This window comes from Cebidichthys violaceus, unplaced genomic scaffold (genome assembly GCF_023349555.1).
Source record: "Cebidichthys violaceus isolate CVI_PGR_0920_01 unplaced genomic scaffold, fCebVio1.0.p SCAF_21, whole genome shotgun sequence".
In the NCBI taxonomy this organism is placed as follows: domain Eukaryota; kingdom Metazoa; phylum Chordata; class Actinopteri; order Perciformes; family Stichaeidae; genus Cebidichthys; species Cebidichthys violaceus.
In genome coordinates, this window is record NW_027176384.1 from 9,062,905 (window position 1) to 9,090,228 (window position 27,324).

At 39.9% G+C, this 27,324-nt stretch overlaps 1 protein-coding gene across 2 annotated transcripts in view; it reads right to left on the reverse strand.

Moving 5' to 3' along the window:
• Positions 1-27,324, reverse strand: part of LOC137877361 (ankyrin repeat and BTB/POZ domain-containing protein 3-A) — a 142,560-nt gene continuing 115,236 nt past the window's right edge. Inside the window, exons 4-17 of one of the 2 annotated variants that reach the window (XM_068717203.1) lie at positions 22,719-22,871; positions 20,726-20,891; positions 17,838-17,927; positions 14,790-14,891; positions 13,980-14,073; positions 10,933-11,068; positions 8,919-9,151; positions 7,394-7,572; positions 7,042-7,147; positions 5,399-5,501; positions 5,227-5,308; positions 5,038-5,106; positions 4,820-4,933; positions 1-3,814 (exon numbers count right to left, since the gene is read on the reverse strand). In XM_068717203.1, coding sequence (XP_068573304.1) covers positions 3,584-3,814; positions 4,820-4,933; positions 5,038-5,106; positions 5,227-5,308; positions 5,399-5,501; positions 7,042-7,147; positions 7,394-7,572; positions 8,919-9,151; positions 10,933-11,068; positions 13,980-14,073; positions 14,790-14,891; positions 17,838-17,927; positions 20,726-20,891; positions 22,719-22,871 — 1,858 coding nt within the window. In that variant the 3' untranslated portion in view covers positions 1-3,583. The remainder of the gene's footprint in view (positions 3,815-4,819; positions 4,934-5,037; positions 5,107-5,226; positions 5,309-5,398; positions 5,502-7,041; positions 7,148-7,393; positions 7,573-8,918; positions 9,152-10,932; positions 11,069-13,979; positions 14,074-14,789; positions 14,892-17,837; positions 17,928-20,725; positions 20,892-22,718; positions 22,872-27,324) is intronic. The other variant, XM_068717204.1, reaches the window with a different exon arrangement.

The window sequence follows — 27,324 nt, forward strand, 5'->3', positions numbered from 1 at the left end:
TCTCGGAGAAATGTTGTTTATTACCAGGAACAAACACGCAGGCAAATAAATGCTCAGACAAATTAAGGGGAGAGTGTTGTTCGACAAAGCTGGTGTACAAAGCACATTCTCAACAACATTAAACAAGAAGAGCCATGCGGACCGACTTTTACTCTGCGGCTTTGACCCATTTTAGAATCAGAAGCTCATCTTCTGCTAATTACATAATATTAAGATTAATAAAAAGAATACAGAGATAAAGCCTTTTGGTTTTTCTCTTATTCTAAAGTCATATTCAGCTGCTGTTTGATCACAATAAGACTTAAGCTCTCTGTTGAAATATTAATGTGTGTGTGTGAGCACAGAAAGTGCTTGACATCATTATGAACCTTTTCACCTCTGTGGAGACAAAACGGTTTGCATCTTTAAGTTACATTTCACCTTAAAATAGCACGTTTCATTAGAAATGTGGGCATGTATGACGATTCAATAAAAAGCTCAATATGAATTTTTTCAACCAGAGTTAATCTAAATAAATTATCAGCTGTTAAAGCCATCAGACTGGCAGCCTATAAGTTAGACAATATTCTTTTAAAATGAGTGACACACATTTAAAACAAAATACATGGAATGTCACAAAAATAGAAAGAAAAATTTGTATATTTATGCTTTTTCTCAGTCACTCATTTGTTGTTATGCGTCTTTCAATTCACATTTATACTGTAGCTCCACATCTGGTGGCATGTTATTCATTGTTACTCAGAGTAATACAGTCTCATGGAAATATTGCTTAATTTCAAAACTTTAAAGCATCTTTTTATATAATCTTTTTCACTTTTGTAAAACAAAAGAGCTGTGGAATGTAAAATAAAATATATATATGCATGTAGGTAAGAAAATAAAGTCGTAGGATAATATCTATATTTCATTTTCTGTAACTATTTACAGAAGTTAAAACCAACTCTTATATGCCTGTGTGTTTCTGTTAAAATGTTGTTTTATGGCCCAAAACAAAATGTTGAAGTAATTTTGAGTGTGCTACAATATCTTTAAGAAATATCTCTTATCTGAAGGTACAGTCGGATTCATGTAGAAACAACATCACAAAGTACGAGGACACTTCAGAGACATTGGAAACAGAGGGAAGCATTTTTGTTTTTGGTTTGTTGCTGGACTGCAGATATTGCACATCATGTAAATATTAAACCTTTGTTGCATTATTACATTCATAAAATGAACTGTTGGCTTGAGGATTTCCTCCTGTATTGAGATGGCTGAAGTCAAACAACAGGCTGACACACAGAGGCTGCTGCTGAGTAACGGCTTAACATTTGGTCCTTTTAGATCTCATGAGTGTCATCTAATGCACACCTGGGGGAGACAGGTGTCCCCAATGATGCAATCATGTGGAACAAAAGGTTGAATTTCAGAATCGGTTTATTAGAGACGCAGCCTTTTGGTCCTGGATATGAAACAACACGTTTATACGAAAGCCACAGGCTGAAAGAACCAATGAAAAGCAAATCTCAAAATGCCTGGAACCATTCCTACGTTAATCATTGATATAAACACCAGAATGTGACAAACAATAGTTATTAAAATAGGCAGAATACAAATGAAACCTGGTTGTGACACTTGGACTGGTCAGATCTGCCTCAAGTATTTAGACATATGTTGTTATATTTGTTTAATCAATTATTAGTGTGATAATTGTCACAGGTGTTTGAGATTTGGTCGCTCTTCTTTTGGCTTTAGTATAAAGATGTGTTGCTTCACATTGTGAACATGGTGACTGGTGTAAATTTCAAACGACCAAAGAAAACCAGCTTTCCACCAGCTGCAGTTATGCGAGTTAGTTCATTGAAATAAACAGTCAAATGCAATTTAACCATCACAGAAGACAGACAGCACAACAGGATTATGTAATTTGGAGTTTTAAGTGCCAGTTCTAAAAAAAACCCTATGTATGAAAGTTATGATGGAAACATGGCCGCCATTCTGTCAGGGCTTCATGTGCTTCATGTTTTATTTGCGAAGTCATTTTTGTTGTTGTTGCTTTAAGCGATTTATCAACCAAACTTTGCACCTCAGGCAACTATAAAAACCCTTTCCCGATATTTAGACAGTTTTTCAAATGTACTAAAGTTTTTATGCTCAAATTGAAAATGTGCATAAAAACAGTTTGGGACTTTGTGAGTCTCGTAACATTGTTGCGTCTCTAATAAACTGACAGCGTGTGGGAATTCAACCTTTCTTTCACAGAATTGATGTTGTGGTGAGGCCTTTAAAATGCGTCTCGTTATCTACCCTGATCATTTGGAATGTCTCAGAAATAGCTAAATGATTTAAGGGAACATCCTTTGATTGCACTTGGACTGGGACAATCAACACCCTGCTCAGCCCTAGCGACCTACACAGAAAGCACACCTAAAGCCAAACGGAGGATTCAAACGAACAGATTAAACATGCAACTTTTGCATAAACAGACACAAACGGCGGGGAACAAACTGTTCAGGGGAGCACATTCAATGAGACTGGTGCCATCAGCCAAGCGGGTTTAGGAGAATACTGTACATCAGTTTACAAAAAAAAACTAAAAACAAGAACGACCAGCACGATGACTTTAGGGACGTATTTACACGTTGCTTTAAACGTCTTTAAAGAGAATCGGAATCCATCTCCAAATGCCGCTCAGTCAGTTTTTGCAGTGGATAGAAAGTTAATAAGCAGCGTTTTCCCTTACTTCCCCTTGCGAAAGTGGTCCGTGAAGTAAGCTCTGCATAAAAAGCAATATCACGGCAGCTCAGTTGAGGAGGTGTCATGCAAAAATCAAAAAACAAAGAAACGTCGACAGTGTTTCGTGGAGTTATCGCAGTTAATTTCCCCGGTTGGACATCCATGTTTCAAGCGTACGTCAGCATAGATTTCACTATGAGTGGGCCGTCTTTAGTTCAGTCTGCGTTGGCCTCGGTGGAAGTGCCTGTGATCGGTTTGGCCTCTGCACACACAGTAGATATAACACAGTGAAACGAATCCAACATCGAAGTGACAGGATGAAACGGAGATAAGTCCACCTAAAGTCTGTCTGCTGGCATTGCTACTAGTCACTTTTTATTGGTTGTATAATATGATTATATTTTGGCATGTGACAAACTTTATACTGCAATGGCATCCACTTCCATAAAGTTTGTAAACCTAAAGTCTCACATCAGAGATGATGAGAAAGCTGCTTTTATTGAGTTCTACTCTACCTTTTTAAGCGGAAAAAGGTGTACAGAATGTATTTCATGCATGTGTCCTATATGAAATACAATAAGTTTTAAAATCACGATTAGGTCTTAGTGATACTGCTGAGTCCGTTTTTGTTTTTTTTAGACTGTAGGGGTGTGAAGTGATCCATTAGGACAACAAGCCGGAAAGTTCTCACTCTCTGATTTTGTCACATATGCCAACTTTGACCCTCTGGGGCAGAATTAAAGGGAATCCCTGACATAAAAACATCCGACAGCCCCTCTTCAGCAGCGGAGCCAGGACAGGTGGACGGGGGTCGTGTTACATGGACGCTGTGCCTGGAGATCGGAGGGCTTTTCGTGGGAGGACGGCGTCACACCACGGAGCCCTTGGAGGTGGAGAGGTGGATGGAGTGGATGCGCGTGGCCAGAGTTTTCTCCAGGTCGAGGAGGATGTCGGTGCAGATGCCGGGGCTGGACGCGGGGCTCTCGGCGGGAGGGGGTTCATACAGCAGCTGCTTGAAGCCGTCGAGTTCGATCAGCAGCACCATGTTCTTCAGGAAATAGCCCTCGATGAAAGCCGTGAGCTCCGCGGCACCGAGGAACTACATTGAGACAAGACGATGGAGAGACAACGGCAGTTTTTGAGTGTTTATGTGATGGTAGAAATATTAGGTATTCCTGGTCAATTCATACGGCGTTTAGTTCACAGCAGTACGTTATTTTTTTCTCCTTTTCACAATTTATTTGAGCTAAAAGTCAGTTCCCCTGAGTTGATTGGAGGTTTGGAGACCGGCTCCTGATTAAGAATTGAGAGCAGCTTGTCGCATTTCCCCTCTTGCACACACAGAGCACCCAGATCCTCATATCAGGATATTCAGCCAGAAACCCTTTAGGTTCTTTAGGCGTTTTTGAGACTTCTTCGCTGTTGATTGATTTTGAACATTTGGAAACCTAGCTAGAGTGAATATTAATGAACACCTTTCCAGTACGTTACCAGCATGATAGTAGACCTTAGTGTTATACATGCCAGAGCTTGTGCTAACACAAGGTTAATTTGTTGTTTGGTTTATTTTCAACCATCTTTATTCACATTTACTTATTAGCAAAGATCATTTCCCTCAGTATTTCTTTATAATTGAAGAGGCATATTTTCATTATTATCATATATGAGGCATTTTTTCTTTTGCAAAGGCACTGAGATTTGTTTCTCAAACTAAATATTAATCTATTACTTGGTTGGGAACTGGTTCTCAGGCTTCTTCGCGCCACAAGTTATTGGCTTTTTCTGCTACTTTTCTGTAATTGCTTTTGTCAAATTTCATCTGGAAATGAGACTTAAGTTCAAAATCTTATGTGTAATCTTATGTTCACCAGCTCGTTGCAAACTTTCTCTGTCTGCCGTTTGGTGATGGGTTGTTAGTGTGGGGTTACAGAGCTTTGTTGCTGAAAACGACAACAACATTCAAGATGATATTTGATCCGCTGTGAATATAAAAATGTGGAAGAGAGCAGCTTTCCATAAAAACAACTTGAATAGCTTGTGTGATTAGTGTGACATGTTTTACTATTATTTCTATTATTACATTAACGTTTTGTTTGCGTCTCACCTTGGCGTGTTTGTAGAGGTCCACGCAGGTTTCTGTGGTGATGTTCTTGGAGCAGATGATCTCACAGTGTCTCTGAAGGGCCTCTAGTTGGAAGAATTTGGCTGCAGACAGGAGCTGCAGGGAACAGAACAGCCACACAGAATGAGGCACAGGACTCGGGATTAGAAACGCTAATACTTTCGCTGTCGCTCAGCAGGCTTTGGTTAAGTCTCTCTTACCTCCATGACTTCAGTGTTGCGTATGTGCAAAGACTCAGTGCCTCCACAGTACAGATACTGCATGACCAACTGAAACGCAGAACAGATTCAATGGTTCATTCATCTGGACACATCTGTCCGTCCTGGTCAGACAATAGATGACGGTGCAACACAATGACAGTGGGTTTTGGATGAAAATTGAATTCTTACATGAAAAATATTGTACTTGACATGGCTTATCTCAATACAGGTGTTCTCTGCTGCTGGTCGGTTCTGGAGAAGTGACTTGAACCTGGATGAAACAATGGAAATCACGACATTTATTATAGCTGTGTAAGGCAAAAAATAAATACATCAATGAAGAGCAAAATAGCTCCTTTACCTGGGTGAAGCTGTAAACAGCAGAACTTTGTGTGCATAAAACGGTTTCACCTCCACCAGGAAAGTAACGTCAGACATGTCCTTGTTGTTGAGGAAGTGGGGGTCTGAAGAAGATGACAATAAAAAAAGCCAAATGACACCTCATCACCTCAAAGTCGTTACTTTGAGGGCGATTCGTCACTCAGCTCTCAGCGCAGCATTATCAAAATACAACAAGTCTCATTTCATTAGTATTCTAAAAGGCCGGCAGTTGGATTTATAGCCGGTCCTTTGACCTGTTTCTTTAAGTGTATCCTTGAAGATCCTGATGAATCAATTAGCTTTTTAAAGCATTCATTGTGTCCGTACAGAAAGTAAGAAACCAGTAAACATTTTGTCAGTCAAACACTTGGTGGTGCTGCAGCACAGTCGTTGAATGTTTCGGTGCCTCCTCCTGCTCTAATTATATGAAACGTGAGAGAAATGAGAATGTGGAAAAGTCTGTGACCTTCCTAACTTTAAAGGAGCTTTAAATACCAGATCAGACTGATACATCACATCATTACAGACATGCTTCCAAAACACATCACGATACATGTTCAAAGTGAGTTTATGAAAGTGTAACGTCTCCCGAAAACATTTCAGAACTAGCATCGCTGCCACAAAATATTAAAATATATGACATTTAAAAGTGTTTATTCACGGCCTTTTTTGTCACGACCTGCAGATAAAATAGCTTATGTCAAAAGCAGCTAAAAATTAAAAATGCACTTTTAAATACTATTATTTCACATAAGCCAAAAATAAATTGCATTCTGGCTCCTGAGCTCATCACGTATACTGTCACTTTACCTTTCTATACTTTACTTACTGTTTTACAAATTGGTTACACCTGATTGTATATACATATACATATATACATGTATATACATACATATATATACGTATATATATATATATATATATATATATATATATATATATATATATATATATATATATATATATACACATATATATATATACATACGTATATATATACATACACACACACACACACACACACACACACACACACACACACACACACACACACACATACATACATACATACACACACATATGTATATATACATATATATACATATATACATATACATACATACATACATACATACATATATATATATATATATATATATATATATATATATATATATATATAAAAAAAAGAAGTCTGAGATCCATCTACTGCTTCTCTTGTGCAAATATTAAGACCTTGAAACTAAACAGAGGTAATAACTCTGTGATCTGTTATGTAATATAGCAATAATCTGTGGCATTTTGATCAGTGTATATTTGCCTTTTTGCCATTACAAACTATAATAAGCTCATATAAACAAAGTCGCCCCCTACAGAGACGTCCTAAACTGAGAATCTGATGAAAAACAGAACTCGTCTAGTCTTAAGCACAATTTGATTAACAAGTAATCTCTGACCTCAACAAAGTTGGAGACATATTTCCCAAAACAAGAGTCTCAAGTCTCTCGTCTTGCCGCTTTAGCTCAAACCCGGCTGTCAGTCCCTCGTCATTCAGCTTCATTTAATTCAGAAAGAAGAAGAAAACATCGAGCAACGGTCCCTATTTTTAACTCGCTCTCTTACCTAAGCGCGAGGTCTGCTTCTTCTTGATCTCTGTCAGCTTAGGGATGGGGAAGGGCCCGTAGCACTGGGTGAAAATGACTGAAAGCTGCTGGCTTATCACCTCGTTCTGCAAACAGACACCAACACAAGTGAGGACAGAGACTTTATACAGATTACAGAGTTTTCTGAGCTAAAATCATATGCAAATGCATGGTAATACAGTTTGGAGTGCAACTAAATATATGCAAATATGAGCGTTAATGTGACCCTAGCACATGAGTTTGCATTCCCAGCAAAATAGGCCTTTACTTCGTCTGATGTTTCTCTAACAAGCACTTTGTTTACATGAACATGAATAGAAAGCCCCGGTGACCTTGCTAGATCGAAGGATCTGGAACATGAGCGGCAGGCCGTGCGTGATGAGCTCCTCCGTGTACTCCTCCTCCTGGATGCAGCTGAAGTCTTTGAGCAGGCCCTGGATCAGCGGCCGGCGGTGCTGCATGAAGCAGGTACGCAGGGACTCGAGCCAGGTGTGCAGCGTCCAGGGAACGCCTGGGAACAACACCACACCAACAGTGAATACACACAAAGCTGAGTCGGAGCGGATTCAAGGGGGGGGGGGGGCGACAGAACCGACCATGTTTCCATCACTTTGTGGTGTTTGTGTCGCGTTGAAGGGCGATTGATTGCGTGGTGAAAGACGGAGGCTCCGGCGGGAATATAAAGACAGCACTTGAATACAATTAAAGAATGTCCTGTTAGAGAAAATGGCTGTAATGGTCTGCAACAATGTGATGAGCGGAGGATGACGTGCGTGTGAGATTAACATAAATAATGACATGACAGTGGAGGCTTTGTGTATCAGCAGCTCTGCTGAAATGATTGCTTGATTAATGGAGTAGAAAGTTAATCAATTTCTGTGAGAGATTAATCTTTTATCAAGCAAAAGTTGCTGATTCCAGCTTTTCAAATTTGAGTATTTGCTGCTTTTTTCATAAGAGCATAAATTTCCTATTTTTGAGTTTTGGGTTCTTGGTCAGACAACACAAGCTATTTAAAGATGTCCCCTTGGGCTCTGGGAGCTTGTGATGGGCATTTTTCTCTATTTCTTTTGATTGAAAGTTCATTCTTGACCTTGGAAACCGGAGTTCACGAAACAATCTCATCACAAATACCATTTAGAGGCTACAGCCAGAAGACGGTTAGCACGAAGACTGGAAGCAGGGGACACAGTCGAGCTTTGATCATACTTCAGTAGAGACACTGACAGCGGCATACAGACATTTATATGTTCATTTACAGACATTCATATATTCACACGTTCCACACACCAGCAAGAAGAAGAGTTGTTTGTTGTCAAAAACATTTGAAAATGTCAAAAAAGAAATGTGTCACACTGGTCTGGTCTTGGTCTCCATCCCTAAAAGTCTTGGTCTTGTCATGGTCTAGATACACTCTGGTCTTGGTCATGACTTAGTCTCGGTTTAGGTAGTCTTAACTACAACTTTTTCAAGACAACTAAGTAAACTCCTTCGGCTGAGGATTATGTGATCCAACCAAAATGTCCAGAACAACTACTAAATGGCACTTGTGGTAAGATTGTTTTGTCAGCTGAAATAAGTTAGTCAATTAATCCTAATAAAATCCTGATCAAAAGCAACAATAGGCCAAATATAACTGTATAACACTGCACCCGACCTATTATCGCCTCAGATATAAAAAGAAGTCCGACTTCCTGTGACTGTTTTTTGGTTGGATGAGTGGCGGTGATTGCTGAGAGTGTGTACAGGACAGCACAGGACAGGACAGGCACACAGCATGAGCACATCTCCAGGACAGCTGGAAGCACCAGAGAGCGATGCATGTGTGCCAGTAAAGCATGTATTAGTAAATCTGACCTAAGCTGCGGATGTCTATGGTGATGTCCACATGGCCGTGCTCTGCGCTATGGTACATGGCCTCTCTCAGGGCCCTCAGTTTGGCCTTTCCTGTTCGCAGCGTCCCTCCGCCGTTGGCCTGCGGCGCCAAACTCTTCTCCCCGGGATCCGTACTCTCGGCCAGGATCTCCTCAAGGGACAGCACGTCCCCCTTTTCCTGCTCCGACTGGGACATGAGCTTCCGAAACACGTTCCTGGAGTGGAAGAGGTAGGAAATAAAACCCAAGCAGAGATTAAAGGAAAGCAGAGTGTGATAAGACACAGTGACAGATTGTTTTACGATCAGGGCAAGCTACGAGGAGAGGATGAGAAAACTGCAAAACACCGAGCATGGCCTGAGGTCACAGACTGGAAAATGCTTCTAATTTAAGCACACGCGTACTGTGTTAACTCCACATTAAGCCCATCCAGCTCTCGAGCTCTGATGGCACTCAAAGATCCTCATGGACTTAATCAAGCACAATCGTTCCGTAGAGTCAAAACATATGAAGCTGAAAGTGATTACCTTTAGCAGACAGTAAAACACGTTGAAAAAATAACATTTGTCGGCGGATTCATACCGTTTGCAACATTTCAGCAACAGAATGACGCAGAATGTAACGTATACAGTGAGATCACAGCCTGATGATGCATCACTGCCACCATCTGCTTTAGTGAGGAGGGGCTCGTTAAGAGGCCAAGTCCTGCGTGACATCATATCCTGTTTGGGGGATTGTTTGATCACGGATGACAAGTTGGTGGGAGGTTCACGGCCGTCACTTTAAAGCTGTTCGTAGAATGTTGTTTGATCTCCTATAACAGCCACCACTCTTTTTTGATTTGGGAGACTGGCTGCTTTCTTCCCATTCAGCTCCAAGATCATTAGTGAGGTCCAACGCTGACTCACAGTCACATTTCAGCTCGTCACAACAGGTGCGTAGCTCAGGCAAGTTCCTTTACATCCAATTGTAAAAGCTACTTCTTTAATAAGGACCTGGCTTTTTGTACCTGGGGTATTCATTCATGGTGAAACAGGCAAGGGTTTCCCAAAAACAGTCGGCAAATAGTAGGAAGTGCATTGTCTAAAATAGCAGTGCTTAAAAGGTGCAAGATCCAAGATTGGGAGCATTTAAATTTCCTCTTAATGACTTTCAGCATGTTGGCGGCATGCCAGCTACTTATAGCTAACGTTGCTAACAGCGCTAACAGCTTAAACTACTGTGAAAGAGCGGACAGAGCTAATGTTTACCAGACACATAGATAATAGTTGCTTGCTGCTATATTGATGTTCAGAATGTTGAATACCCTAAAAAAACACAAGCTGGGCTCCATCTCAAACCATGAAAAAGCCCTCTATCAAAAATACACAGAGATTACAAAGACCTTTATTTTGCCAAAAAAAGTTTTTCTTAAATTACTCAAGTAATGTAACTTTAATTATATATTATATATATATATATATATATATATATTATATTTCCAATTCTTCTTTTTCTTCTTGCCTTATACAGTGCATCCGGAAAGTGCATACTTTCCGGATGCACTGTATACAAACTTTACGTGAGAACTTTTACTCCCCACCATCTCACAACCAATCCGAATGCAGTTTGGGCCAGCTCACGACTCGCTGCAGCATTATCATCATTCCATAATTGATTGTCTTAATGATGCTGCATTGTGTTGTTGGCTTACCACTCCACATCCTGACAGCTCCCTCTGCTCTGAATGTTAACGGGCTTTATCTTACTCAGCTGCGGGGAAATGATGTCAAACTGGAGCCATAAGTGCCGCTGAATAGACTGCCGCAGCTTATCGTCGCCTGCTGTCTGACGGGAGATATCTGCCTCTCATATGCTGCAGGATTTCGTGAGAGACAGATAGACCAGGGCCCAGTGTGTAAATGGATCAATACTGTGGTAATGGATATATCTCTGCTGACTGGCACCTGTGTGTGTGTGTGTGTGTGTGTGTGTGTGTGTGTGCTTGCCTGTATTACCTGTGGCCATGTGCTGCTGCCAGGCTGAATGAGTTCATGTCTCCCAGCGGGGCAGAGGAGATGCCGTTCCGACACATGGTCCCGATCATGGGGTCGGCCCCTCTCTCCAGCAGCAGACTCACCAGCTCAAAGTTACCTAACCAGGATGACACATGAAGCGCACGTTTAAAGGGTGAATGCACTAAACTACAGCGTACATTTCATGCTTTGCAACCATCTATGTTGACCAGTGGTGGAATGTTACTAATTAATTCAAGTATATTAATGGAGCAATTTTAAAAGTTCTTCACAGGAACTTTAAGTATTTCCATGTTACTTTATACTTCTACTCAACTACGTCAGAGTGAAATATATATATATATATATATATATATATATATATATATATATATATATATATATATATATATATATATATATATATATATACACATCTGATAGCTACTTTGCTTATCAAGAATTCACCAGAGGTGAAATGTTACTACATACATTTACTCAAGTATTGTACATAGGTAAAATTTTTGCTTTACTTGAATATTTACATTTCATGCTACTTTATACTTCTACTCCACTACATTTATTTGTCATTAGATAGATAGATAGACTTTATTTCAGACTCGGGGTCCAGAGAGACAAATACATAAAAAGACATACACAAACAGTAAAGTACATAGGCCTAGCAATGCCTTACAAAGAGACAGCTGTACCAATGTCGCCACAGCTGGGACTGGTAGCGTGTGCTACTAAGCCTTATGTTGGTTAAAACAACTATGATGTCATTTTCAGAGTCATTAAGTCGACCAATGAATTTGTACATGAGATTTCTCAAAACAACTTGGAAGGTATTGACTCGCGCATTCACAAACATTTCACTAGCACTGCTCCATCTCGGTCTCTTCAGCAGTATCCTCATGGCGTCTTTATAAGCTACTTGAAGTCTCTGTTAGCTCTTCTTTCTGTAGTTTGACCACAAGTGTGCAGTGTAGAGTGGTGTACAATATGCTCTGAACAGAGACATCTTCACTTTATCTGTACACCAAACTTGCGTAAGAGACTGTTTGCTTGTGCATACATCGTACGGCATTGCCTAGAAATGTCCTTGTCATCGGTCATGTGTTCTGTTATAAAAATGACCAAGGTATTTTACTTCACCACAGACACCAAGATTTTTGTCAGACAATTTGAAGTCAGGGAAGTTTAAACATTTGTCCTCTTTACTTTCTAAAATAAAAAAACAAATATGTGTCCCATATGTCCTACATTATAATGAGGGACTACTTTATGTTTTAGTAACACGTTGTTGCATACACTACAAGGTGCATATTGATCTGTATGTGTTGTAAAGTTTGGATTCAACAAGTACAGAACCATACAAACTTAGTTTACCCTTCTCCAGTGTTGTTGTGTAAAAAGGTAGGTACCAGTTTAAAAGTAATTTAAACACTTCACTGCTCATTTGAAATCAGCTGATACTTGCGTTGCCTACTCAAGCGTGTACCTCCTTGTAAAGTCAATGTAACGTTACAATAAAACAGGTTGCTATTCATTAAATAAATTTGCTCTGGGATTGTAGTCTTTATTTAATCTACATTATTTATTCTGGATGTTAATAGCATTCATTATCCGTGGCTGTGTGTTTTAAATAATTCGTTACAGTGGCAACGCGGCTGCCGACACCTTCCTTGAGTTCACTCTTTGTAACATGAAGATTCGTTATGTTTGGTTGAACTTTAATTTAACTTTTTACAATGACGTTCATTGGGATTAATTAAAAAGGCAGCAGTGTAGATATTTCTACAGTTAACAATAAGTCAATCATTAGGCAAATATGTGATGTATTTAAACAGTTGATACCACTTTCATGTCTGTAAGTTTAATATGTGCCTGGAAGTAGCAGCCGGTTAGATTAGTTTAGCATAATGACTGGAAATAGGTCAAGACATTTAGCCTGACTATGTCCAAAGATAACAAAATATGCCTACCAGCTCCTCTAAAGCGTATAAATCTACATGTTCTATCTTGTTTGTTTAACCAAAACCAAAAATGAAGTGTTTAATCAACAATTTGTAGTATTACAAGGCTTTAAGTATGAGACCAGAGTTTCCACTGGTTGCATGCCTCACGAAAGTTTATGCACGTTAAGCACTACATTGTTTTAAAAGTGTTATACGTTTCCCCCGCTTCCAGTCTTTATGCTAAGCTAAGCTAACCAGCTGCTGGCTTTTAGCTTCATATTTTTTTCATTTAACCTTTATTAAACATGTAATAAAAATCTCTTTTCAACACAGCCAGCATCACATTTAACAGTGTTGCAGACACAAAAACAACACATAATTTAAAATGAACAAACTACAGAATCGTAAAATATCAAAAACATTCATCAGCATAAAGGTCAAATCAATCAAAACATCTGCAGCCAGATGTGCCAGGCTCTGAGTCACTTAAATGTCATATAAATGCATCCAGACAGACCTGCTTTCGAGGATTTAGGTCATTTTGCAACTGATTCCATGCAGAGGGAGCACTTTTTTACAAATCAGTCCTGGCATGAGGGACAGTTAGTAGGAGTAAGTCCTGGGAGTGAAGACCATAATGTCCCATACAGAGGTAAGATGGAAGCGCTCCAAGGATGACCTTACATATTAACATATGCCAGTCTACCCGAGCACACAAAGACTTTAGATCTCATCTAACTCTCTGCAAAATGTTCCTCCACAAACGTCAAACTATTCCTTTAAATGCACATGCAGTTCTGCTTTGTCAGATACGTCCAGTCAGTTTAAAGCCCATTTTGACTGAATAAAACTACATGCTGCAGGTTCTTACATACGTGGCTGCACAACTACACAATGAGGAGCAGCATTTCAAATTTATTGCATTCTCGAATCTCAGATAGTAATTAAAAGTGATGAATTAATTAGATGATTAAAGCAGAGTGCTTTCTGATGAGCTTAAAATCAAGCATGTCCCTGACACGGGTCAAATATGAACGTCTGGACTCTGAAAGTGAAGAGAAATCCACATATTTGCTGCTTGTGTGTGATTACCTGCAGCAGAGGCCAGCTGAAGTGGGGTCTCCGTGTAGTTCTCCGCCCCATCCTGCAGGGCGCCCTCCACGTTCGCTCTGTTATCCAGCAACAACTGTGGCGGAGACGGAGGGAGGTGGAAAAGGAAGGGAGGGGGGGGGAGTAGGGAGGAAGTAAACAGGCGAGGGGAAGACGGTGTGTTACACTCAGGTTTGACAACAGGGGAAGCCTCAACTGTTGGAAACCTGAACCCTCTCAGTTAGAGATTGTCCTCGCTCACTCACTTCCTCATTAGCTTCTTGTTGTTGGTGACGACTTGCCTAAATCCCCCCTCCCATCCCCCATAAAACCCCTCTGATTGCGGTAGTGCAGATGAATAATCAAAAAAGAAATCCTGAAGTCAACGCTGTTCATCAGGCTTTCAGCCGGTGTCAGCTCATACAATAACTACCGCAACAGAATTTATTATATATTAGATAATGAACAAAACACTGAAATTTGGCATCACTGAAGCTGTGTATCAGGCTGGCTGAGCTCTGTGTAGTTAGCCTCCGGAGGTTTCTCCCTGCTGCTGTCGGACAAATCCTTAAGTTGTGGATGAAACCAGGAGGCTAGATAACTCATCTACACATCTCTTATTCGCATATATTATTAAAAACAGAGTTTGCCTTGACCAACTCCTCTCTAAATAATTACTGCACATATAGGATTAAGGAGGAGCAATAAAAACGACATATGGCATCATTACTATCATCATTATATCCTCATTTTGGTGCAAAGGTCAGGGGCAAGGGCCACAGGTTAATGGTTACAGGTCATAAACGTCACTACCTGCACGACAGGCACGTGTCCGTGTAACACGGCGAAAGTGAGTGGCGTCCCATGGCGCGTTTCAGGGTAAACTGAGGGGTGCTTGTTTACTGTGCTTGGCACCTGGGAAGTCATAGGTGAAGTTCAGGGAGAGAGATATACAGCCATTAACATTCACAGCTCAGGGCGGGAGATGAAGGGGGGTGGGGGGGGGGGAGGGGGAGCGAGAAGCAGTATGCAGGAGGAGAAGTGTAAGCAAAGGGAGGGCAGGATGGCAGAAGGAGATTTTCCTCTTGAGTTTCACAGAAAATCCTGAGCAGCTTGACTTCTATTTGTCATGTCAATCCTCAGCCTTTAGAGTGTGTATCCGCCCGGCTCTCTGACCGGCGCTCTGCGCTATCTGCCTAGCTCCAACTCTTGAATGGCGTTTCATTTCAAAGCGGAATGAAACCAGAGAGAATATACACAACATTGGCGAAGACCGCAAACGCAGTCAAGGCGGTTGGTAATGACTCATGAACAAAAGCAGCGTCAGAGTGAAGTGATGATGTTGTTCTGGGATCTCTAATAGAGTGGCTTCATCACAGAGTAAATTACAGAAGTGGTTCCTAAATGTCGCCTGGAGGAGGACCGTTTCCACGACGGACGTTTAATGTAATGTCACATTTCAATTGAGCGCTGATGCTAAACAACATTGGGACTGTTAGTGTTTTTGTGTTTACACTAATGAATTATCAACTAGTTCTTAATATAAGGCAGTTTCAGCAACGGCTCACCCAAATTACAATCAAGAAGTTGTCTTTTCTCGTGTACTTGCCCCGCGGCGTATTTAGCCATGCAGATAGTTTTTGTTTTATATGTTGAGGTTTTGAGATTTCAGTGGAGGTGATTGGAAATTCATTTAAAGTACCGTTTCATATCCCACAGACTTCGCTCTCGCCAGTTTTCACCAGAACTATTTTACAAAGTACGTACTGTTGAACGCAGTATGCATTCAATTGGGACATACTACCTCGTAGGGCTGCCCCCTCTTAGTCAAACAGTCCATGAATCAGTCGTTTTGGCCTTAGTTGACCAAGATTAGTTATTCTTTTATGTGTTTTTCATGCTAAATGACTTATTGACCATAAACTTCAGAACAAATCTCATGAATACAAGATTCAAAGTTGTGCTTTTTTTGTGATTCCTTGTGAAGAAACAGATCTGTCGGTTAAATCAACTTATTAATTAATTCAATTCAATTCTCAATTTAATTTAATGTCTTCAGCCCAATACCACAAATCACAAATTTGCCTCAGTGGGCTTTACAGTCTGTACAGCGTACACGACATCCTCTGTTCCAGGACACTGGACACCAGGAAAGAAAAAACTCCTCTTAACGGGGGAAAAGAAGGGAAGAAACCTCAGGAAGAGCAACAGGGGAGGGATCCCTCTCCCAGGATGGACAAAAATGCAATAGATGTAATACATGTGTACAGAATGAACAACATAATAGAATTATAACATAGTCAATCCATATAATATAAATGATTCATATAATGAGAGTAATAAAAGCAGTAGTAGAAAAGCCAGAAAAAGCATACTACACAATGCGACCAGAGGCAGCAGGACATTCTCTTATTTTATGGCATTCTGCATTTAAACCACCATGTACTGGGGCATACTAAATATTTTTCTGGCATACTAAATATTTTTCTGGCATACTAAATAGTTTTATCGTATCGGTTCTGAAAAGCACACGTTTGTGATGCCGGTGGAGATCGTTGGGTGGAGCCAACATGAAGCATGTTGAGAAAAGACGTTTCAGTGATACCCATCTGGCTCACTGAGACTGCAGCGCTCTGTCACGGTAAATACGAGAATGTAAAAACAGCATTTGCACTGTAGTACACTGCTATTCAGTAATGAGACAAGGAGTAATAGAAGCTATCTGGATGAAGCTTCACATAACTCTACATCTCTACATCACAAGGTAAATGAAAGAATCCAAACACTATTAGTCTTGGGAATAAAATGAAAGCACCATATGGCCTGATCATGTACGACACAACAGTAGTGCCGATGTAGGCGTCGACGGTGGGACTAATGCTGCTTTGAGAATAAAACGATACATAGAAAGAAAAGTAAAAAGAAGAAAATTGTCCACTTCTTATGACAGCTTGTAGAGAGATGTCGCTGCGATACTGGAGACTCGTTTTTTTTCCCGGTATTTTCCCGGATTCGTGTACAGATTAAGTATCTCAAAACCTTGACACATAAAAGGATCTGCGTGACCAGACTCCATTAGGAAAACTTGAGAAAATAGGTTTCTTTGTAATTTGGGTGAACTGATTAAAAACATGTCAGTGGACTCCTGGATGATTTACACATTTAGAGTCAACGCACTGAACACAGACACTAAACCAACATCACAATCACAACAGCCAACAATGGGGTCACTATGGTGGAGGAGAGTCCATGAAACATTTCTACTCTTGAATATTCTGATTAAAAACTACGATTAAAGCAGCTATCAACACACACAGACACACACACACATACACACACACACACAAAGGACACACAGCGGAGACAGAATGAGGATTTACAAGAATAAAGTTTCACTGTTTACTTTCACTGTTCTTAGTTAAGCACAAGTGCAATGAAGTGCATGCTTCATGTACAGCCTGTGGTAGCAAATTACACTAAGTGCACACACTTGTGCAACAGTGATGCGGTTTAAAACAACTTGCTGCTGAAAGTCTACAGTTCAAGATGTAATGAAGTGACTGTCTGAGGGAGTATCGGTGGATTGTTATTCTATATCATTGTTACTGTGCAAATGATCCTCCTTTAATGCTCATCAGTGCACTTCATGTAATAAGCTGCCAGGAGAACAGAGAGCATGCGGACAGCAGGTGAGACAATGAAGACAGAGGGGAAGGGGGGGGGGAGCAACACAAAGTGGGTTCATCGTTTTCACACAACAAATGTAAATGAACATTTTGGACATAAAAAAAAAAAACAACAACAAAAATGTGGATTTAACGTGACATTTTGACGGAGTGACGGTGTCTCGTGAACACTGACCTCGCTGTTGATGTCGGCTCCGGCGTCGAGCAGCATCTGAACCATGGCCTCGTCACCGCGCACGCAGGCGTACATGAGAGGAGTCATTCCCTGTGGGAGGGAGAGAGCAGGTTACAGGGTTTCAACAATGCACTTTAGTACAGAGGAAAGGTGATGAACTGTATGCCATTTTCAGCCAATCACAATCATTCAGCCTTTATTCAGCAGCTCTTTGGATTTCAATAGTTGAGTAGCCTCTCTAAATTGTGATTACAAATGCCCATGCTTGTACTATGACCATTTTATGCTACAGTACTTTAAACTACTCCAATTGATGTACTTGTACTTTTAACTTTTACTATTAACACTGCATATATTTGGATTTACTTGCTACCTTACCGATTAACATCCGCAAATACTATGAAATGTGTGAACTATGAAGCACTATTATCGATGAAAATACAATAGAAAAATATATTTTTTCTTGGCAGCGACCTGTCAATCACCGTGTAGCCCCGCCCTAAAGCATACCCTGCTTTATGGTCTGTTTGACTCTAAATGGACCATCATTTACTAAATGAACATCATGTATTGAAGAAGACTTTAAACTAGAGATTGAGACCATAAACTCATGTTTACAATGTTTACTGGGGTAATAAATCAAGAGAGAAGTAGAGTCATTTTAGACTAGACTTCTATACAACCAGAGAAGTTTAAAAAAAGTTGATGGTACTTCAGCATTGGCTTCACTTTTCAGACCCGGAGAGTGCTGCTTTATACAAAAATTATAATTATCTTACACCTGGCAACACTGGCAGGGTTAGAAAATAGATGTGACATGTGACATGAACAAAATATAGTATTATATACAAGTTTTTTAGAATTTTTTCAGACAGGACAAACAAATTTCTAATGATGTTTTGTCAGCGAGGAAGGATGTTTGCTTTGTGTATTTTCATTAACAAAAGACTTAATTGGAGTGCTCTGTTTTTGAGGATTCAACACCTAATTAATGAAGTGTACTCGCCTGTTGGAGTTGAGCATGTTGATTCATTATCGTACCCAACAAACACCTAAGATTCTTTGTTCATTTCTCTTCTTAACTGCAGCATGAAAAATGGATTTCAGTGCTATCAGCCAAGACCTCAAGAGACCGTTAGTAGGTCTATAAGGAGCTCACCAACAGCTGTGCTCTTTAGATCTATAGGAAAAAACATGAAGTCTCCAAGTTCTTTCTTTAGGTAATGTTCTGTAAATCACCATCTTGTCATAATAACCTCTGAAGTGCCATATGTGCGTGTGAACGGCTGGCTACTGATCAGGCCCATGACTAAAGATTGGACTTATATATACTCAGTATTCATATGTGACATACAACTAATTTCCTCCTCATCAGTCAGAGACATTTCCAGCCGTTTCTCTCAGGGTCTAATTTTCATAACTGCCTCAAAATAGCTGTGGAGAGCGACGGCATAGGTGGGCTGTGAAACTCCCCGCATTACATCTTATATCTCCACACGCACACAGCGTCTCATCTAAGAGTTATTGAAAAGAGGTGAAAATAATAAAAAAACTTTATATTAAAAGCAGGCGGCGAGTTCCACCCATTTATCACACTATCTATCCTAAAACAAATGCACACTTGAAAGTGGACAGCCTTCAATCACACGTCTGATCCGGGACAAACAAGCCTTTTTACGACGCGTTCACAGCACACCAAAGCACTTTATGTGGAAGACTGATCTCCCTTTGTGGTGATTCATTCTTAAATATTTCCTGGACACCGATCTACTTAATCAACAGACAGCTAAAGGGGCGATAGACGGCGGACCCCGATGATCATTGTGATGAGTTCAAATGCTTCTCATCCGCGATGGCAGCTTTCATTTTATTGCTACTGTAATGCTGTCTGGTCCCCTGCACCATTTAGCAGCAAGTGAATAAAAAGCCTGTATGTCGCCACAGCTTGTTATTTAGGTGAGGAGTGAAGCGGAAAAGTGTCAGTCAATACAATTTGTTATACTCCTAAGGACCTGTAAATACTGAACAATATTGCAGGTTCTGTTCCATTCTGACTGAATGTCATATGAATCAGCCTGCCAGGAGCTGTGGATAAAATTAAACCTGTACTTTTTCTAAAATATAGGTTTACGCTAGAAACAAAAATGGCAAAAAGATGCTTTGTACAAACATAAATCCTGAATATCGAGTATTTTAGAGTATCTGAGTGGAAACCTACCAGGTACAGCTTTGTGACCAAGAAAAAAGCTAACTGCACTATTAGCTTCCACTTAGCAGAGCGAGGAATAACCAATATTTCCATTGACTGGAGAAGGTAGAAAATCCCTAATGACATTAACACTTGGATGCGGTAAGATATCGACCCAAACGCTCAGTCCAGGAAAAGTGTTGCAGTATCAGGCTCAAATGGACCATTAAGTCATTTCTTTCTTCTTCATTATTTGGATAAATGCACAGCTACTACCAGTCTTTTTACTTAACAAAAATATCTGTTTTCAGATCTGTATTTGGATTCATACTGCAAGTTGTATTTATTTTACAATAATCGTGAGTCTTTGTTCATGCGACAAATATTACAGTGAATACTCAGAGTGTGTCCATATCTGTGCATATTCACATACTGTATTTGTACATCCTTATCCGCAGACACAAAGAAACAACATCTTCTTGTAAATGACGTTAGAAAGTTGCACCACGGCATAAGAATCAAACACATTGCATGACTCATAGGGAGCAGCTTGTGCCCAGTATGAGAGAACTGGGATAGACTGCCAGGTTATACTTGTTAGAAATGAATTGTGCTTAACTCTCCACTATTTCTGTGTAGGTGTGTGATGTCAACGCTGTATATGTAGGAGTGAGATGTCAATGTAAAGGTAACCCGTCACCTGTTCGCTCATGCTGTTGATGCCGTCGGGCCCCAGCAGGTTCACGGCCTGCTTGACGAGGTCCGTCCGTCCGCAGTTGAGCATCCTGAAGCCCAGATCCTGCAGGAACTTGGCCTCTGTGGAGGCGGCATCCAGCTTCCTGGTGGCACAGAAACAATCCTCCGCTCTGCAGGTGGAAACAGCAGATCCATTACTGTGATTAAGTGGGAGCTTATCTCAGAAATGGATTTTGTGATCTGCGGATAAACATCTTCATTGCACACTGAAGGAAACAGAAGCAGAGCAACTCTGCTTGTTCACACTTTAACCCTTTAATTTAAAATATTAACTGCGACTTTACAAGTTTATTACAAGTATTGGGGCTGTTTGAATTCAAAGTCATTTCACTTTGCATTTGTCAACATGTCATTTTTCTCTAATTTCTTCCTTTCCTAAAGCAGCTTTTCTCCAGGTAAGGCTTTTGCTGTGACTCATTATTACTCACTCATGTCTCACGAAAATCCTCTTAATCCAATCTGTGAGCAGCTGTCACAGCCGACGTTTCCACGAGGTCGCAGAGGAGCCGGTTGATGATGTTTTGTCAAATGTTACGTGACAATTATAGCTGACATATGTAAAGAGATGTTAATTGGCAATTCACACCTCGCAGTGTTTCATTTATTATTTCTCTGCTAGCATCCGAGATGTGATGCGACTCTTAACCCACTGACACCAACACAACGTTGCAGACTGGGCTGCTGTGTGCATGGCTACATGATGAGAGTGTTTGTGAAGGAAGGAAGATAAAAGGGGAGAAACAGGGGAGACTATAGTGAGACAGAAACTAGTAAAGAGAAGATTTATCCCCAAGTCTTGAGGCTAACAGACTAGTTGCTGCTGTCCATTAAAAGAGGGACAACACACTTCATTTAGTCACTTTTAAGTTAGACATTGCAGTTTAACAAGAGCCTACAGCCATGCGTTGAGCTCAAATGCTAGCATCAGCATGCTAACATACCTGTATTTGTAATCAGCTGAGTTTAGTATGCTGACATTTGCTAATTAGCACTAAACAGCTGAGGCTGTTGGGAATGTGATTAGTTGTGCAGCTGTGTGGTCATAAACCAAAGCAGTGGACATATTGAAATTTGGATCTGATGATGGCGCGAGATGAAAAGAGATTTCACTAAAAACTACAAATGTAGCTTTTATATCTCAATGGGAATATGCTGGTAAAATGAAGGTAACCATAGTAAAAAATTAAATAAAATGTCATGGCGACATGACCTTCTATCGTAATGATCAAAGGGCAGACTGATCTCAAACAGTGCCATGAAGTGGCAATTTACTGATGATATATGACTACATCAAAGAAAAACAGAACACACACACAACATTTATCAGCCTTTTTGTGCTGAGCGGACTTTTAGATTTCTCTCTCTCTCATATTATGGTTACCTTGCTTTTGTTTGTTTTTAATCACTACTAGTTTTATTTTTGAGCTGTATCAAATGCCTTCCTGACTATTTAGAAACAGCGTGGATTCTTGTTGTCATTCTTGTTACTATCGTAAGAAAATGTATTATTGTTAATTTATTGTTTTTTTTTAGTTTGCTTGTTTGTTTTGCTTTTTTGCTGTTATTCCCTTTTACCTTAGACATTTAATTGCATATTGGTTTACATTACAAATGATGCAATATTAAATTAAATTTAAAAAAAGAATTAGTTCCAGGTCAACAGAGGGCTTTATAGGGCTATAGGTATACTATTATAAGACAATATTAAAGGGGGAATTGAGGATTTTAAAAGATTTGTACAAAGCTGGACCTTTGAATGCCCTGAGAGAGTTAAGCTACTGGTTTAAGGGCAAAAGTTTCTGATGATTAAAACTTCCAGAAGCAAGAAGGACTCACTCCTTCTTCACTCACTGAGGTTTATCTGAACAAGTGAGGTTATTTCCCTCAAGAGCAGCTTGCTTGATGCAGACAGTCTGTCACAAGCATCAGATCCTTACTTTATTTGTCGAGGTTCACAGTCCACACCGGGGAGCAGCAGCCTGGCGGCCTGCCTCACGTCGTCGCTGTCCACAGAGAAGCTTCGTCGATGCTCAGTGTGGGCCACCGCCACCCGGATCCACTCCATCAGCGGAGGCAGTACCAGGAACGGCCTGCAGGGGAAAACAAAGCTTTGTTTTGCTCACATGAATTGCGCACTTCTCACTCCCGACTCGTCTCATACGGATGATTGGTCAGGACCCTTTAGCGTCACTTTTTAACACACTAGATATACAATTTTCACATGCAGGGTAGTCCGATAAACGGGGTAACGTGGCTAACATTCAAACACAACTACTTGGTCAGGTTGAAGTAAAACTCGTGGTCTGGATTAAAATAAGTATGTTTGTTAAGTTCGTATTTTAGCTATGTTACGTACAATGAGTAAGTTAAGTACAAGTAAAAGTACTACTTGACTCATGTGTGAGTCAGTAGGTAATACATAAAACATGAATAAAAAGTGTACTACATTAATATAAACACGTGTACAAATGTAAATACACAGAGTGTTACATTCCATATCAATAGCATCATGATTAATGTGACCTATGTATGATGAAATAAATTAATATGAACTAATCCTTTAAAACACACTGCTGCTCTCTTCTCTTTTCACATAAAATCACTTAATAGAGACTCTGGTCCATCACTTATGGCACACAAACTAATTAAAGATGCCTTTAACTGAAAAGGCAGCTACACCAAATCAATGTTTATAATTTATAACTCCGATAGCGCAGAACAAAAAGAGATCTAGATGCTGCAACCTCCCTAAACGCTGTTATTACCTTCTTTAATCAAAATCAGTAATGAGTCTTTCTTGGCTGACATGTTCATATTTCATAATTTATTTCCAGGACTAGTGTGTGTGTGTGTGTGTGTGTGTGTGTGTGTGTGTGTGTGTGTGTGTGTGTGGATATATTCTCTAATCACATAGTCTCTAACACACACACATGCTTATGTTGTTCTGTCTGTTATTTATCTTTTACCCCCACAATGCAACAGCAGCAAAATTCAGGTCAGTCATTCATCAGACATTTGACCTCTTTACGTCACTTCACAAGCAGAATGAGCTGCTGTGCTTTACAGAAAAGATAAATATATGAAACATTTGGACTAATGTAAAATTTACATAACTTTCTAACTTCTTGTTTTCTAAGAAAAAAGTGTACATTAAATAAATAATTGTAGGGAAATACAGTTATTTATTAGATTTTAGATTGATATGGCTGTGCGTTAAGTGTAGGCGATTTTATATTAATATATTATTATATTATGTTATCCATGTATTGTAAATAATTGACTGTTTGCTAACGCCTTGCATATGCTAATGCTGTTTACAGAGACAATAATGGCAGATTATTGGTTGAAATTCATAGTAATTTGTTGTAACAATGGGTCCTTGATTTCAGACGGAGGGCTTTTCTTGTCTGTTACCGACAACTTGTTGTTGAGAACTGTAACTGTAGTGACTAAGCTAACTAAGCTAACATTAGCTACATGAGTTGGTTGAAAACATAATCTGATCAGCAGCTAAAATGTTGCTCTTTTGTTCAGATGGCAGCACAGTATCTCCATAGTAAAATTACTTTTATTGAGCTGGGAGAGCAAGCCACAATCAACAGTAGGACATATTACATTTGGGCAATGCTAATCGCACAATTTGACAAGCTTTCATGCTTTTATTTTTGTAACATTGTGAAAGCTCAATGAAAAACTGCCGGATATGATTTAGGGGGATTTAGGGATATATATATATATATATATATATATATATATATATATATATATATATATAGATATATAGATATATATATAGATATATAGATATATATATATATAAAAAAAGGATAAACTTTTTTGTTTTCATGAACTTGATGGAGTTCATAGATCTAAATTATTGCTACGATGAGTCCATCCACTGGCAGTGTGCCTTCAGTACATCCTGCTCATTCATAATAATCATCCTCAAAAACTCTGCTCTGTAAAAGGGAACTAGTGACGAAAGGAACAGCCTTGGTATATGTGGCTTATACAGGCTTTTTGCAGTCCCTGGCACTTAAAGCACGTCATTGTGAGATAGGAGAATCCCTTTCACTAGCTTCAGCAGATACTAAGCACGATTATTCCCCAATTTGTACTTAGCCAGCATGAATATGGCCTTTTTATTAACTATTAAGGTTACCTTTAGCAACAAATGTACCTATTATACAAGAAATATGAATTATAGTAGAGCAAGGAATAATTCTGTTTAGACGACATTAAGAGTTTACTGGCTTTTAAAGCCATCAAACAGTCTCAGATGTACATTAGAAAACCGTAAAACATTAAATCAATTGGGCTAATTTCATGTTATAGTCAGTTAAATTATATTATGAATCCATCAGTGAAGGCCCCAGTAGAGCTTTATTCCCTCATGACCCTCTGGCAACCGTAATTTCTCCAAAAATGATTCAAACCAGCACGTAGCCGACTGAGCGAAACCATTTGGGACTGTTGTGTTTACCGTGTATGCAGCTGCTTGGTCCTTCTGTAGTAATTTAGCTGTAAGCACATGTTTAATAAAGGCAGCAGCTTTTAGATATTGACACACTTTATTTGACTAGTCTTTTTTTCTTCTTTTTTTGTGCCAGGAATTTGAACTCTGGCGAGGTTTTTTATAAAAAAAAAAGAACGAAAAGTGAGCTGCTGTTTAGCAGTTGGCTGACAAATGTGACAAATTAGACCTCCTCCCTTTCCTCAGAGCTTGTGCTCTCCCGTAAGACATATCTACCGTTCTGGGTTTGCAGGAGAGCGAGGCCCCGTCTGGAATGAAAACAGTGAGGGTAATGTCATCCATCGATACAAACGGCAGGCCTGCAGCGACAACCAACACCCAGAGCTGCCAGTGTAAAAATTACACCTTGGAAGCAAACGTCTGGGCCAAAATACAGACTATATCATGAACTATAATATACTGCAGCACTGTTACTATTTTAAATTCCGAAAGGTTTTTCATCTTTCTTATTAACTTTAAGAAATTGGAGCGATAAACTAATTTTCTTCTTCTGATGTAACTCCAGTAATTCACTCCTTCTTCAAGAATTTTTCACCTCACAAAAGGTTTATCTGATGCTTCACAACACAGACGCTAAAAGATTACTTCATCTCATTTAATCATATTCTCCCGTCGTCTCTGTGTTATTCGGGCCCTTTCTACTCGTCTTCAACCTTTCAGCAGAATGCTAAATAGAGGATTTTCTCTCTCCGGGGATCCGAGAGCCTGCTGACATGTCACTCCGCCTGACATTCCTGATGCTCCCCAGGGACGTCACAATGGAGTTTTATCTCCTCAGAGTGGAGGAAAGACGTTGGAAAAATCTGTCCATTCGTCCATCCGAGTGAAGTCCCTCTGGTTCCCATCAATGTGATCGACGCCCGGGGAAGTGTCAGCGCTGCCCAGCCCATGCAGCATCTTACGGGATCGCTTGTGGGGCGAAAAACTTGTGCAAAAAAGTAGGAATGTCTGTAGCAACCTTTCAGACCGGTTGATATTATTCCAGCTTTGGAATGTGAGACAAACTGACAGAGGCAATATGGCTGAAAGGATATATGTGTCCACCTATCAAGACGGAGAGCTTTTAAAGTGTGTAATGTGTGCCAAAATGTGGGTGATGGACATTTTGGGAGATTGGATTGTAACTTACACACAGATTTCTCAGAGATAAAAAAAATCATCTCGCTGCTTGATTTACAGCTTGATGAGTGGAGGCCAAGCACCACATATCATACTGCACAAGGTAGCTACTGTAAGTGACACTATGCAATAACGAAGAGGGAATTATTTTTTTAAATGGCTCTTTTTTGGCTCTTTGGGACACGTAAGTGTTTGCTGAGACTTGTGCCATGTGGACTTCCGCAAGAGCAGCCAAGAAAGGTTTTACATTTGCCTGAATTGAGCCAAAGTTGTTTTCAAGAGTTTAGGTGATCCTTGACAACTGGTAGAGTACGAAAATATCACGCGACCGTGTCATATTTACCAGTGTTTGTGTTTAGGTACCTCAGAGTCAATAACAGTCGCCAGACCAACTGTAAAAGTTGCTGACTGCTCTCTCATTAGTAACCTGGATATATTAATCAAAGGGCGTTACAAAAAAACATATTTGCTTTAACGTTTGGCTGTTTGAAGGTAACTTTCTGGTGGTAAACTTTGACGTCATTGACTTGACTTTGAGTAAAAATAAAGCGTCTGAACGCACCATAGTTCTCGTCTCTGTGTGGGTGCAGTGTCTCATTTTTGGGGAGGAGGCGTGGAGGCATTCAGAGATTGTGTCCTTTGAAAGAGCCAACAACTGAATTGTGACACAGCTCTTGTCTCCACCTCTATTGTACAATACAATTATGAAACTTGTGACTCAAACTGGGAAAATTCTACCCTGTTTCCAAACTGGGATGGAAAACCTAAGTTCCCCTGATCTTAACCCATACCGGTCTGCTTTCTCACTTGTTGAAATCTTTGCAACATTTAGTGTAATTATTTCCTCATAGTGCAGCTGTTCTCCCCCATTGTTGGGAAATGCCTATTTG